The sequence below is a fragment of the Phyllobates terribilis genome, unplaced genomic scaffold (genome assembly GCF_046119375.1).
Source record: "Phyllobates terribilis strain yellow unplaced genomic scaffold, ASM4611937v1 Scaffold_11__3_contigs__length_659146591, whole genome shotgun sequence".
NCBI classification, from domain to species: domain Eukaryota; kingdom Metazoa; phylum Chordata; class Amphibia; order Anura; family Dendrobatidae; genus Phyllobates; species Phyllobates terribilis.
The window spans coordinates 8,809,777-8,824,015 of record NW_027362771.1 but is presented as its reverse complement, the minus strand read 5'-3'; the positions used below and the strand labels follow the sequence as shown (position 1 = coordinate 8,824,015).

Below are 14,239 nucleotides of genomic sequence, written 5' to 3'. Positions count from 1 at the left end.
GCCCCATCAGCCCCACCATTGCTCTCCCCAGCCCCATCAGCCCTACGATTGCTCTCCCCAGCCCCATCAGCCCCACGATTGCTCTCCCCAGCCCCATCAGCCCCACGATTGCTCTCCTCAGCCCCACCAGCCCCACCATTGCTCTCCCCAGCCCCATCAGCCCCATTATTGCTCTCTCCAGCCCCATCAGCCCTATTATTGCTCTCCCCAGCGTTTCAGTAAAAATAAAAAAAAAAACACTTACCTCTCTGCCCGTTCCCCCGCAGGCCGCAGCATCCTTGTTGTCTGCAATTTCCTCCCTCACACAGGCCCACGCTGTATGATGACGTCATAAAGCATCATGTGCCTGTGTGAGGGAGGAAGCGGCGGGCAGGAAGCAGAGGACGGATCTCTGCAGCTCCGCTGCCATTCTGTCCTATCAGCAGTAGAGCTGCAGGGATCGCTCCCTGCCCGCCACGAGCAGGGAGACGCTGCACCGGCGGGCCCCCCGGTGCAGCTGCACCAGCAGCGGTATGTCCGCCCCTGGACTGCTATGGGCACCCCCAGCTCACGGGCCCCATAGCAGTCGCATGGTCTGCCGCCATTGGCGGTATGCCACTGTCCATATGACATACAAAACAATGGAAGCACAGGTATCCAGTAGCTCGTTTATCCAGCCCAGTCTGTCCTCAGATTAGATCCTCTCCGTTCGACATCATTCCACCAACTCCCCACTAAACATGTGGCTTCTTTTCTCTTTCACTGGGATCAGCCCCCTGAATGGGCAGAACTGCTCTCACCCTCCCCCCGAAAGTTAAGTGTGTATTAGTGGAGGTATTTTTCTCAGGTCTAAAGGCCCTGTCACACTAAGCGATGCAGCAGCGATCCCGACAACGATACGACCTGTCAGGGATCGTTGCTGCATCGCTAATACATCGCTGGTGAGCTGTCAAACAGGCAGGCTCACCAGCGATCAGGGGAGCAGCGATATCGTGGAAAGAATCGTTCCACGATGTCCTGCTCCCGTTACCAGCCTGCTGCTTAAGCAGGAGCAGGCTGGTAACTATGGTAAACATCGGGTTACTAAGTGCGCGTGTGCCCCTAGTAACCCGCTGTTTACCATGGATACCACTCTGCTACCGTGCGCGGGAGCCTCCGCGCACCGTAGCAGAGTGGTATCCATGGTAAACAGCGGGTTACTAAGTGCGCACGTGCCCCTAGTAACACGATATTTACCATGGTTACCAGCCGGATCGTTGGTCCTGCTGGTCACACACAGCGATGTGTGCTGGCCAGCGGGAGGCCAACGACCAAAAAATGGTCCAGGACACTTTGCAGCGATCAGCGACCTCACAGCAGGGGCCTGATCGTTGCAAAGTGTCACACATAGCGACATCGCTGGTGAGGTCGCTGGTGAGTCACCAAAACCGTGACTCAGCAGCGATCTCGCTAGCGATATCGCTATGTGAGACGGGGGCTTAACTCCTCACCTGAGTCTGCACTTGAGGCTCCCTGTGGTGTCTACATTCAACATTCACACAATGGGCCTAGTCACTGTTTGAACAATGGTTTAAGGCCCCTGAGATATTGATGAGAATTTACATTTACATTTACCTTTGGCAATCTTGTCAGGCCTTATGTATACATGAGTTCCAGCCAGCATGTCTTCCTCTGCTTACTGTCACTGAATGGACACATTGATTAATGAAGCTGAACACTTTACAAGTAAAATTAGTGTACATAAACTAATGAGCAAGCAGAACATTAATAAAACACAGCATGCAAATCTCTAATAAACACATTAAGAATATTGATGGAAACGTAGCTCCGTGATGGAAAAGTCTCATAGTCTTTAGTAAGTGGGTAGTCCTTCACAGTAATGCAGGCAGAGATTTTGCATATGCACTCCAGAGGAACATCTGTGACTATCTCTGTAATGGAGTAATGCAGCACAAAACAGATAAGAATTTGAAATGTAGAAATGCATATGTGGGCATTTGTGCCCATTTAGTCAAAAAAGCACTGTTTAGGTCAATAAAAATGTTGGACTAGAATGTCTAGCTTAAAACATTCTAAAAAATGTTTAATGAGGTTTAGGTCAGGACTGTGTGAAGGCCACTTAAATTCATTTACACCAAACTCCTCAAATGAGGTCTTTATAGACCTCACTGTGTTAAAAATCCTAAGGGAGAAAGTAAAATTATCTTACTGGAAAAGTGGAAAGATATCATCAATGTGGAACATTTCTGACACCCACTTTTTTAGGAACAGTTACCTTGATAACATGTATATAATGCCACTGGTAGAAAAGAAAGCCACAACTTTGCAAATAAAGAAATGGTTTAATTCTGCTTTGGCTTCTGAAAAGCGCAATATTACTAAATCAATTTTTGCTGAAATTATATGCATCGTATCACTTTAAAGATGGAAATAAAAAGTTCAACAACAAGAAAATGCTAAATTTCTCAAACTTCCATACCTTGCTTAAATAACTAAGCTTCAATTTAATCCTCAATTTCCAATGTACTAGCTTTCTTAGCATCAGATTCCTGCTGGCAATAAGTAGCAAGAGGTCTGCTTGTAAAGCATCCTGATTGGCATCAAACTGTTAACATTTATGTGTGCCCACGCATATATCAGTAGCATTGGTTTTTTTCACCAGATGTTCAATATCCCACTAATGTGAAGGGAACTCCCACCTACTCACTTAACAGTTTTGCTCCTAATAATTTTCATACACATCAAACCTTTCTAAATTCCAAATGATCCAAGTAGTCATCATGCAGTATTGAGTGATGAAGAACATGCCAACCTTTTATTGGCTGCAATGATAATATATTTATATAGCCAATGATTGCGTTCCGCCTTTCTGCTAAAAATATGCAAAAAGTGAAAAAATCTGTTAAAAGCTGTGTTTAATAATCCACTCATCCTGTGAACGTGCTCCACGTGTGCTGTTGTGTTGATTTCAGACATAATACTGCTATAAAATAAAATCTGAAAAATATTTAGATATTCACAAATATGCTTGGTATCAAATTAAAGTAAAATATACCAGGATATGATATTCATTTATATGCATGTTTTATAGAGCTCGCTTTTCAGCATTCATGTCATTATCACCACAGGCACAATTTAAATTAAAGGAAACACCTATTATAAAACTGGGGGGGGGGTAACAATACAGGATCCACCAATGGATTTGCATGCAAATCCTTTACCTCCACCCCTGCACAATTACCTCTGCACAGGTTGCAGAACATGCTTTAAACTGCACTATATATATTACACTAATTTTTACAGTGTGATTTATATCCCAGAGCTGTAATCACAATTCTGCTGGTTGTCAATTGAAACAGTTCCTAGAATACGACAAGACGGATTGAGCTTAATTCAGTAAAATTGTGAATGTAGCTCTGAATTATATGTACTAAAACTAAAGAACAGCACTAAATAAGTAACTATCAGTTCCAGCTGATGGCAATCTGCTGTTTTGGTTGATTTTGCATGACTTATATAAACATTTTGTTTATTATGAGTAGTTGTAACAATGCAGGGGTAAAATATTTCCTACCATGAAATGATTTTCTATTTGAATAATCACTTATAATATAGAAAATAAAATTTCTTATGTTTCCTTCTTCTTGATAAAAGTCTTGGAAAAAACACTAAAAGGTCAAGTTGTTCTACATAGGACTATTTTAATTGAACATCTGACCAAATATATTCCTTAGGCCAAAAACACGTATAATAACCCGAATAATGACCAGATGGAAATAAAACAATAATGACGTATATCTATTAAATATACATTTCTGGACACAAGCTCACCAAATTCATACATAAAGTCATAGACATCATTGAAGCCAAAAATGTTGGCAGGACACAGCATCAATGGTGAAATTATATTATGTGCTGAGATAGGAAAAGTCATATTAAAAGTACAGCAAATAAACAGATTGGGCTGAATGACACAAAAGGAATAAACGCCCAACTAAAATTGCAAAAATAATGTAGTAAAAAAATGCCCACCCAAATGGACAATAATGTGAAAACCACATTCACTAGATCCCACTAGATCCTGGGTCAAAAATGTACATGACAATGGATACAGACCAGCGATTTCCATGAAGTAGATGTAGCTGTGTATCTTCCATCTCACCCTCCAACGTTCATCTCACCCAAATCTTTGTAAGGGGGTGGTGAGGTGGAGGAAAAGGCAGGTAAATAGGCTGGGCATTGTGAAAAAACCAATAAGGGATAAGTCGTGGGTGAATGACGCTGTCTAAGCCACATTGTTCGCTGTGCCCAGAAGTGCCGAGGGGGGAAGGATGAAAAAATAAAAATAATTAGGGTAAAGTAGACCACCAACAAAGTATAGTCTCAAACAATCTTATGAGTTTACAGTAAGTTAAAATACATAATGAATACTTAAATGAATAGATGAAAAGATGGTTAATAACACATACAGTTGGCTATTCCTTAGGGCTCATTCACATGTTTTCATTCATATAAGGCTCATGTGCATTGACTCTACAGTCGTAGTAAACATTATCGTGAAACTTAGGTTACAAACTACGATGTAGAAAACTTTTACTTGACACTTAACACAGCACAATTCATTGAAACGGTCAAATTAAATGATGTACGCATCTTTTGGGAGCAATTTTTGTTCTACTTAAATGCATGTCATTTTGGCCAAAAATAATTTGCAATAAAGTTTCATAAAAAAAATGTAGTTTTTTTTCAGCCTATACACGTTACTTTACATAACAGATTCTCGAATGATTTAACTGTGAATCCTCTCGTAAGCTCGTTCGGTTAACTCATTCTGCAGTTTGCTTTTTACTAAAATGCATAGAGGCAGTAGGAGCTAAATAGTGAAAATAATAAAACCCTATTGCAAAACTTTTTTTTTTTGCATAAAATGCTTGTATTTAGATAGTTAAAAAAGTGTCCACAGTCTTTAGAATTTGCTGCATAATGGCATGTAAAGTATTAAGTGTCGAATTAAAGGGAATTTGTCACCAGGTTTTTGCTATGTAATCTGAGCGCAGTGATGTTCCAGTGATGTGTCACATGCTGTCATTTTGATACAATCACTGATTTCTTTTCTGCAAATTTAACAGTACCCTGTATAACCACCCACACCTCTGATTGGCAGCTTTCTGTGCACACTGTATATTGGCAGAAAGCTGCTAATCAGTGGGGAGAGTGGTTACACAGAGCAGTTGACAAGGAGGCACGGGACACATAGTCCTGTAGTAATCTCCTGCTGATAAAACACTTATTTTATTTATACAGCAACACACATCCTAATAAGTGACGCATCGCTGGAATCAGCCCCTACATCATGCCGATCTCAGATTACATAGCAAAGCCAGCTGACAGATTCCCTTTAACGATTGGTACATCTATAACTTGCAGGCAACACCCTCTCCCCCCCCACAGAATTTACATTACTACCAACATTCCTAATCAAATGTACTGGAAGGCATTCTAAAGGAATTTCTCTTGTAGAAAAAACAAGTAAATTAGAGCTCCATCTTGTGATACATGTTGTGTAATCATATGACATGTTCCCATATTAATAAAGTACAATCATCCATAGAATCCATAAGATGTTACAGAAGCTAAGCCATCCTTCGTAAACTGTACATTCTGTATACATACAGAAATGTCTGCCAAATAACTTTGTACCAAAATATAATATGTGCTCACCATGACACAAAATAACAGAAGGCCCTGAAATGTGAGGATAGTGGAGTGAACCAGTCACAAAGACTGTGCATCATTCTTAGGAAACACTCGATGCGATATTTCATAATGCAATGCTTCATTTGCATTGTTTTCTCATCAAGAGAAACATGTTAGCTACGAGCTGTGCAGAAAATGTGAGGGCTGGTAATAAATGTAATCTGATTTAACAAACGTTCTACACATTAAATATTAGAATGTCCTAATCATCAGCAAATACAGGGATGTCAGACTAGCTCCAGAGAGATGTTATTTTTCTTTAAAAAGGCAAAGATGCGTGACACAGAGTACATCACATATTGGGACCTATGGAACGATTTTTATTTGATGGCCTTACTGTTCTCATAAATTCTACTTATGTATTATTTACCCATTTACCGCTTGGGGCTTCTGCAATGCATTCTGGGAAGTTTTCTGTGCGCTTTATGTCGTTAAAGTCATTGACTGTAGAAATCAAACTGCAGATGGCTTTGTGTGAAATGCATTTCAGGAGATGGATGCCAACAGAAACGGACCAGATATGAATGCATCAGTAAAACCAAACTTAATTACCATGATCTTGTTATTTATTTTTATTACATATCCTTATATGGCACCAACATATTCTGAAGCGCACATAATCTAAATTCTCTATCACATACTGGTTAATTTCACATGTAGCCAATTAACTATCAGGAAAAATAGCAGTCTTTGGCCAGATTCACATGTCCATGTTTGGATCGGAATACCTGGCCCAATGCTTTGTCTCCTGATCAAAATTTATAGCTCCATATGCATATATTAGCTTCAAAATTCAGGTGAAGAGATCCACTGTCAGTCCAGGCATTACATCTCACACAGGAGTAGTCTGTTCTGGGCTACTCCTGTATGAGGCACATAATGACATTCTGCTCTGATCTCACTGCAGAATGATTACAAGTTGAGCACAACAGACATAAGTATGATTACTGACACATCTCCAGGCAGACAGTGTTGGGGAAAAACAGTATAGCAGAGGTGACCATGCTGATAGAAGGGTTTGTAACGTGACATAGCTAATCTCAGTTGTGCTGCCCCCCGTGAGCACAACAGACATAAGTATGATTACTGACACATCTCCAGGCAGACAGTGTTGGGGAAAAACAGTATAGCAGAGGTGACCATGCTGATAGAAGGGTTTGTAACGTGACATAGCTAATCTCAGTTGTGCTGCCCCCCGTGTACAGGTAAAATATTTGAATAGTGTTAATCTTCTGTGCTATACTCTAGAACTTTAGAGTCATACAGGAGGTTAGACCAGAAGATCAGGGCTGTCTGGCATACATCTCAAACATTGAGAAACCTGCTACAAGCTATGATGGGGGATTGTTTTCCTGCTGTGTTGCTGCCTACTTATGATTGGTCAACACCATACAGGAAGAAGAAGTACTTGCCCCAATGAAAACTCTGATAGCACATACTTGGACTTAACAAAAGTTGATTCATTAAATGCCAAAGACTTTGATTGCTAATATCTCTCTAATGGAGATTCAAATAAAAAAATAAATAAATTTGAATTCCACTCTGCAGCCAACTATTACATCATGTATCCAGTTCAACATGAAAAAATTGGTGAAGGGTCCTCTTTAATAATATAGTATCTTGTTATGAGTTTATTTATGATTATTCAAAAAGTGTACCAGGTCACCGGGTGTAGTTAGGCTTAATCCAAGGCATGGACCATGCTCCTGTAGAGCATGCAAGTAAGCATAAAAAATGCATCTTTAGTCCAGCTATATGGATAGAGAATAAAATCGAATTTATTGAATATTAAATGAGGCACAGATCTTAGGCGTTTCAAACAGTTATCCATGTTTTACTCAATATTCAATAAGGAAGATTTTATGCTCTATCCATGTGATTGGACTAAAGATGCATTTTTGGATTTTTATTTATGATTGATTGTTTACTACAAGCTCCTAGGGGCTTAGCAGTAACTAGGAGGGGATGACACTGGAGCTGAATAGCAGGGGGTTACCAACAAGCCACTTTTTCATGGCTACTATATTTAACCCTCAACTGGTGAGGTGGGATTTTTGTCACGCAACTGGTGATGTGGGGTTTCCTATACCCCAGTGTTTAGAAATCTCTTATTTCTACAGAAAATGCAAAGATCACGTTTGTTTTAATCGTTTTCTTATTGGCGATTGAGTACACATGAGTATAACACATTTTTGACACCCACAAATGGATGGAAGCTAGTGAGACACGTATCCTCATACCAGCATTTTTCAATGAATGGCAGCCGAACAAAAATTCCCTGGGGTGCGGCAAACCCCACCTCACCAGTTGAGGGTTAAATACAGAAGTAATGGGAAGCACGCTGAACCTTTGCCCTGGGTGAAAAAAAGCTTAACTACCGCTTTGCTGCAGATTACATTAACCAAACAATGCCTGGTATATTGTCATTTGGGGCAGGGGAAATATTAACAAAAGTCTGTTTTGAGGGAAAATCTGGATAGCTTTGTTAAAGGCTGCTGTTTTGATAAATCAGAATTATCCTTATAAAACTAGTCTGCAGGGTTCTGGCTTCCAGTAATATCATGTAACATTATTTATAACATAATGATAAGCTATGTCTGAGGTGTTGAATTCGCTAAATATGACCCAGGTTGACTGATTTGTACGTAATTGCATACAAAAGGAAATCCCAAAATATAAATCATAGATGTTAAGTGGTCAATAGCAATATTGCTCCTTCTTTAGATAAGTAATTTATATGTTCTATATTATTCAAGTCAATTTCCAGTGAATTGATATTAAGTGGCTGCTGGGTTGAAATGGTAGTTACTCAACTGTGTATCAGTGTGACTTATAAGACCTTTATCATCACTGGCTTCCTTCCCAGAATTTCCTTTTGGCCTCTCCTTAGCTGTAATTATATTTATTTTAGTACTTTATTACTCAGTATATCTTATTATTTCTCAGTCTACAACATGCTTAATGTTCAAAGTCCAAATGCTTGCAACCGCCGCATATAAAGCTGTAGAGCATTTATCTAGATCTATGCGCTTATTTATAGGTTAATAAATGACTGTTTAGTCTCAGAGTATTTAGCTTGGGAATCCGAGTATTATTATAGATGTTGGCCAAAAAGTTGGGCTGATAAAGAAGTGCATAAACTGTTTTGCAGATATATTTTATATACGGACCATTTAATATCATTCATAAGAACAGATTGTAAAATATGTAAATATGTATGCGACAATATTCAGTAGGTCTGGACTATAATTCCACATATATTGGTTCTGCTTGCAAGTAAAATATCTATGTTTTCACATCATACGGTTTTCTAACATGCTGGTATTTGTGGCCAGGCGACCATTAATCCCAAGAACTTTTTAAGCTTTACCACTGACCACTGGTGAAGAGCAGATCATGTGTGTGGTCACCCTCCACTGAATAGGAAATGTGCAAAACGTGCCAGACCATAAACAAGTTAAATGAGATTTCCTATAAACAAGAGGAATATGTCTTTGCTCTGGTCTGAACTGACTTTTGGCATACGGACTACAGGAACTGAGTTTTTCTGAGGACTGCGGGAAACCTACTATATTCATATTCTTCTGGCTCTGTATGCACAAATTTGATTTCATTTTGCATATTGTCTGATACTACTTTTTAACTTGTGACAACCTTAGTTTGTTATCAGCTTTCTAATGCATTTAGCAAAATGTCTGATGTTTTTCTTTACATGGAAACTGCGAAAGTGAAACTGAAATAGTAATACATTTTTGTTCCATTGTTCCAGGCCCAACAAATCATCATAGCCAGTCAACACTTCGGCCTCCTCTTCCTCCTCCTCACAATCACACGCTCTCCCACCACCATTCTTCTGCCAACTCTCTAAATAAGAACTCCCTGACTAACCGCAGAAATCAGATTCATGCACCAGCACCAGCTCCGAATGATATGGCCACAACTCCAGAATCGGTTCAGCTTCAAGACAGCTGGGTACTCAACAGCAATGTTCCACTGGAAACCAGGTACAGTGTGCCTCCTAGAATAAGGTACAAGTCAAGGTTTCTTTTCTTGTTTGTTTGTTTTTATCATCGGCAGTAAACACTTAGACGGTAATGGAACTGTATTTATTATAAGTAACAGGAATGAATCCATTTCTCCAACCTTTAATTTCATATTAATAGGGGTTTTCTCCTTTTTAATTGTATTACATCAATATTTAAATATGTGTTGAATATTTAATATATAATATTTACTAAAACCAGCGAAACAGCTTTTGTGCTATTTTCATAGTAATGTGGCGCATTGTAACTGAAATCTGATGGACCCCATTATAGGTCATTGGCAAGTGACAGAATCACCCCTTACATAAATCCTGTGATTCTGTTTATAATATGAAATAGAATAAAGGAATTCAAAATGCTAATGTGAACCCACCGTTACGCCTAGTGACCTGACTAGAAGCTTGTAGATCCCAATGCAAAAATCTCAAACAGAGCGACTAACTATCACTGCTCTGTAAAATAATTGGTCTTTTCAGAAGGGCCAAATGGACTGTTTGGCCTGCTTAGACTACACGGATTTGTAGCCTTTCAGTTCTCTCCATTCCCTAAAAGTCACAGATGTGTAGAAATATATGGTGATGTTTCATAGAATTCTATTGAAAGCTGTTTTATCTGTGATATAACCTTCAGAATAAGTTTGTGAGTCTAGAAAGAAAATATGAATGAAGAATCTTAGATCTCGCTACCATTATTTATTTATTTTCCATTATTATTACTGTATTTTTCGGACTATAAGACGCACCGGACCATAAGATGCACCTAGGTTTTAGAGGAGGAAAAAAAAAAAAAAATTTAAGCAAAAAATGTGTTCATGATGTACTTTTAAGGGGGAGGGGGTCTTCTGCTGACACTGGTATAGGGGTAATGTCCCCCAATTCTGACAATATCCCCCATCCTGGTATATATGCCCCCGTTCCTTTTATACGTGGTCCCCATCCCCATTCTGGTATGCCTGGCATCCCTCCATCCTGGTATGCATGGAACCCCTCCATCCTGGTATGCAGGGCACCCCTCATCCTTATCCTGGTATGCATGGCACCCCTCTTCCCAAATCCTGGTATGCTTGGCACCCCTCATTCTTATCCTAATATGCATAGCACCCCTCATCCCTATCCTGGTATGCATGGCACCCCTCATCCATATCCTGGTATGCATGGCACCCCTCATCCTTATCCTGGTATGCATGGCACCCCTCATCATTATCCTGGTATGCATGGCACCCCTCATCTCTATTGTGGTATGCATGGCACCCCTCATCCTTATCCTGATATGCATAGCACCCCTCATCCCTATCCTGGTATGCATGGTACCCCTCATCTCTATCCTGGTATGCATGGCACAGTAATCCCCATCCTGGTATGCATGGCACCCCTCATCCCTATCCTGGTATGCATGGCACCCCTCATCCATATCCTGAAATGCATGGTACCCCTCATCCCTATCCTGGTATGCATGGCACAGTAATCCCCATCCTGGTATGCATGGCACCCCTCATCCCTATCCTGGTATGCATGGCACCCCTCATCCTTATCCTGGTATGCATGGTACCCCTCATCCCTATCCTAATATGCATGGCACAGTAATCCCCATCCTGGTATGCATGGCACCCCTCATCCCTATCCTGGTATGCATGGCACCCCTCATCCCTATCCTGGTATGCATGGTACCCCTCATCCCTATCCTGGTATGCATGGCACAGTAATCCCCATCCTGGTATGCATGGCACCCCTCATCCCTATCCTGGTATGCATGGCACCCCTCATCCATATCCTGGTATGCATGGCACCCCTCATCCTTATCCTGGTATGCATGGTACCCCTCATCCCTATCCTGGTATGCATGACACCCCTCATCCCTATCCTGATATGCATGGCACAGTAATCCCCATCCTGGTATGCATGGCACCCCTCATCCCTGTCCTGGTATGCATGGCACCCCTCATCCCTGTCCTGGTATGCATGGCACCCCTAATCCCTGTCCTGGTATGCATGGCCCCCTCATATTTATCCTGTTATGCATGGTCCCCCTAATCCCCATCAAGCTGCACATAAAAATAAATAAATAAACACTCCTACTCACCTTTCTTCTCTTCTCCAGCACTGCGTTCCTCTCTGCCCGCACTGATCTCTCCATGTGAGCCGCGCATGACGTCACTGCCATGCGTGGCTCACAAGGAGAGATCAGCTGCCGGAAGTCACTGCTCCCCACGCCGGGACTGTGTGCGCGGGGAGCAGTGACTTCATGCTGCTTAATAGCCGGCACACAGCGGAGCCGCAGCGCGGCTCCTGCTGCTGCCGGGCTATCGCGTGTGCCCGCTTATTAAAGGACATGAATATTCACCCCTCCCCATGCCCATGGGCGTGGAGAAAGGTTGAATATTCATGCCCTTTAACAGCAGGCACAGGCGATTCTGGCAACAGCAGGAGCCGCGCTGCAGCTACACAGTGTGCCGCTATTAAGGAGAATGAATATCCAGTGCTCCCCACGCCCACGTTTCACATTGACCGTGCGTCGCTTTTTCCCTTGAAAAAGCGCGTTGGGAAGCTGGTACAGCACCTTTTCATCCCATTGGGGGGTCTCCAGCCTGTGGGTAAGTGTCTCACCACTAGTCCAATATTTGCTTCACCTGTAGCGCAATATTTCATGAGGGCTACTACCTGTTGTTCTCTGTTCCTTGTTTCTGACCATCTGTGGGGTACTATAGCTGCATTGTCTACCCCCTTTCACAGATTCCACTTTAAAGGTTTTTATTATGCCTGGTGGTTATATGTGGACATGTGGATTTGTACACTTTAAAATCTTTGTATTACCTTGCACTTTAATTCCCTGGGCTGGTTACTCGGCAGTGTGTTTGCTCCTGTTCTGAACACATCGAATTTTTTATGTACTCTATATGAATTTTTACAATCTATATATGTATTTAATAAAGAATTTCCTTATTTGCAGTTAAAAGCCCCTGTTGTCTCCTGTTTTCATATGCATTTTGGAGCTATGCTGCTTTTGTGGTACACCCTTACCCATAGGTATTGATGTGCCTCCAGCCATTATGTTTTTGGGTTTTGTGTGACTATGTTCACATGTTGCTTTTTGCTACGTTTTTTTCTTTGTAGCCAAAACTTGATCTTTTGGCAGTAAAATAGCTGCAGACAAAATGCAGGTTTTGCTACCTTTTTTGCTACTTTTCTTGGTGTATTTGTGATGCATTTTTTAGGATCCCCAAATTCAGCTTGCTTCCACCTCGCAAGCATGAACAATACCAAGGTGTTAGACCACCAATGCAATATATATGTGAAACCATAAAAAAAATTGTAAAAATGGTAAATTTAATCTAATTATTTAGGGGAAAAAGTTTTTTATGTTTGAAAAATATTGACTATTCAGAACTTTTTTGTTTGTTTTTTGCATTAATCTATGAAGTACAGCCATGAACTAAGGTTACTTGAGTTAATGAAAAAATACACAATTGCAAATGCAAAAACAGCAGGGGGAAGTTGAATTTGTAGGGCACTGTTTACTTAACACATTGGAAGGTCATTGAGTTGGTAGGCCATTGTTTACTTCCACACATTTATAGAGCATTGAATAGGTCAGGCATTGTTTACTTTCACACATATTACTAATTTAGTTACATTGTACTAATACTAACTTGAATGCTTGTTGAGGATAGCAAGAAATGATGGTTTGAGTTTGGGAAAATCACAAAAATAAATGGATTTCACATCCTGCTGTACCTGCGTAGCCAACTACAGGGTGCTGAATACAAATGTGTGTCACAATTTTCTGATTTATATTTTTAAAATATTTAGAAAACTGTATATCATGTACTTTACATTTAACAAATACTTGCTACTTTTTGTTCTTATATCACATAAACTCCCAATAAAATACATTTAAGTTTGTGGTATGTAATGTGAGAAAATGTAGAAAAGTTCACAGGGTAGGAATACTTTTTCAAGGCACTGTATTGCAGTATATTACTAATCACTACCCCTATAGACATCCCTATCTTGCCGTATATAATTTTTCTCAGCCCCCTATTTACAGCCTTATCCTGTAGTATATAACATCTTGCAGCTCCTTTACAAAGCCTCATCCTGCTATACATCACACATCTTAACTTCTATACACAACCCTATCTTGCTGTATGCCACTTTGCTCATCTTCCTCCATATATAGCTCCATCATGCAGTATACCACTTCTGTAAACCCCCATATACTGCCCCCCATTTTGCAGTACATTGTTCCACTTAGTTACCAGCATGCACACCTCTACATCTCGGTATGAGTTCTGCTTTGTTTTTACTGCACTACCAACAAACAGCTAATTTTGTAAAGGGGTGCAGCATCAATCAAGAAATTTGCCCAGAAGAAATGTAGCATTACATGTGAGCATTCTTGGCCATCCACATAATAAAAAATGACTTTGGTCCCTCAAAACAGGAGCCCCTCTTAGAGAGTAT

General features: G+C 40.6%; 1 protein-coding gene across 11 annotated transcripts in view; it reads left to right on the top strand.

Moving 5' to 3' along the window:
* Positions 1-14,239, top strand: part of TENM2 (teneurin transmembrane protein 2) — a 2,544,132-nt gene that overhangs the window by 1,030,916 nt on the left and 1,498,977 nt on the right. For 8 of the 11 annotated variants that reach the window (XM_073651122.1, XM_073651120.1, XM_073651116.1 and 5 more), the window contains one exon: positions 9,506-9,764. In XM_073651122.1, the coding sequence (XP_073507223.1) occupies positions 9,506-9,764 (259 nt within the window). The remainder of the gene's footprint in view (positions 1-9,505; positions 9,765-14,239) is intronic. The other 3 variants (XM_073651119.1, XM_073651117.1, XM_073651113.1) reach the window with 1 other exon arrangement.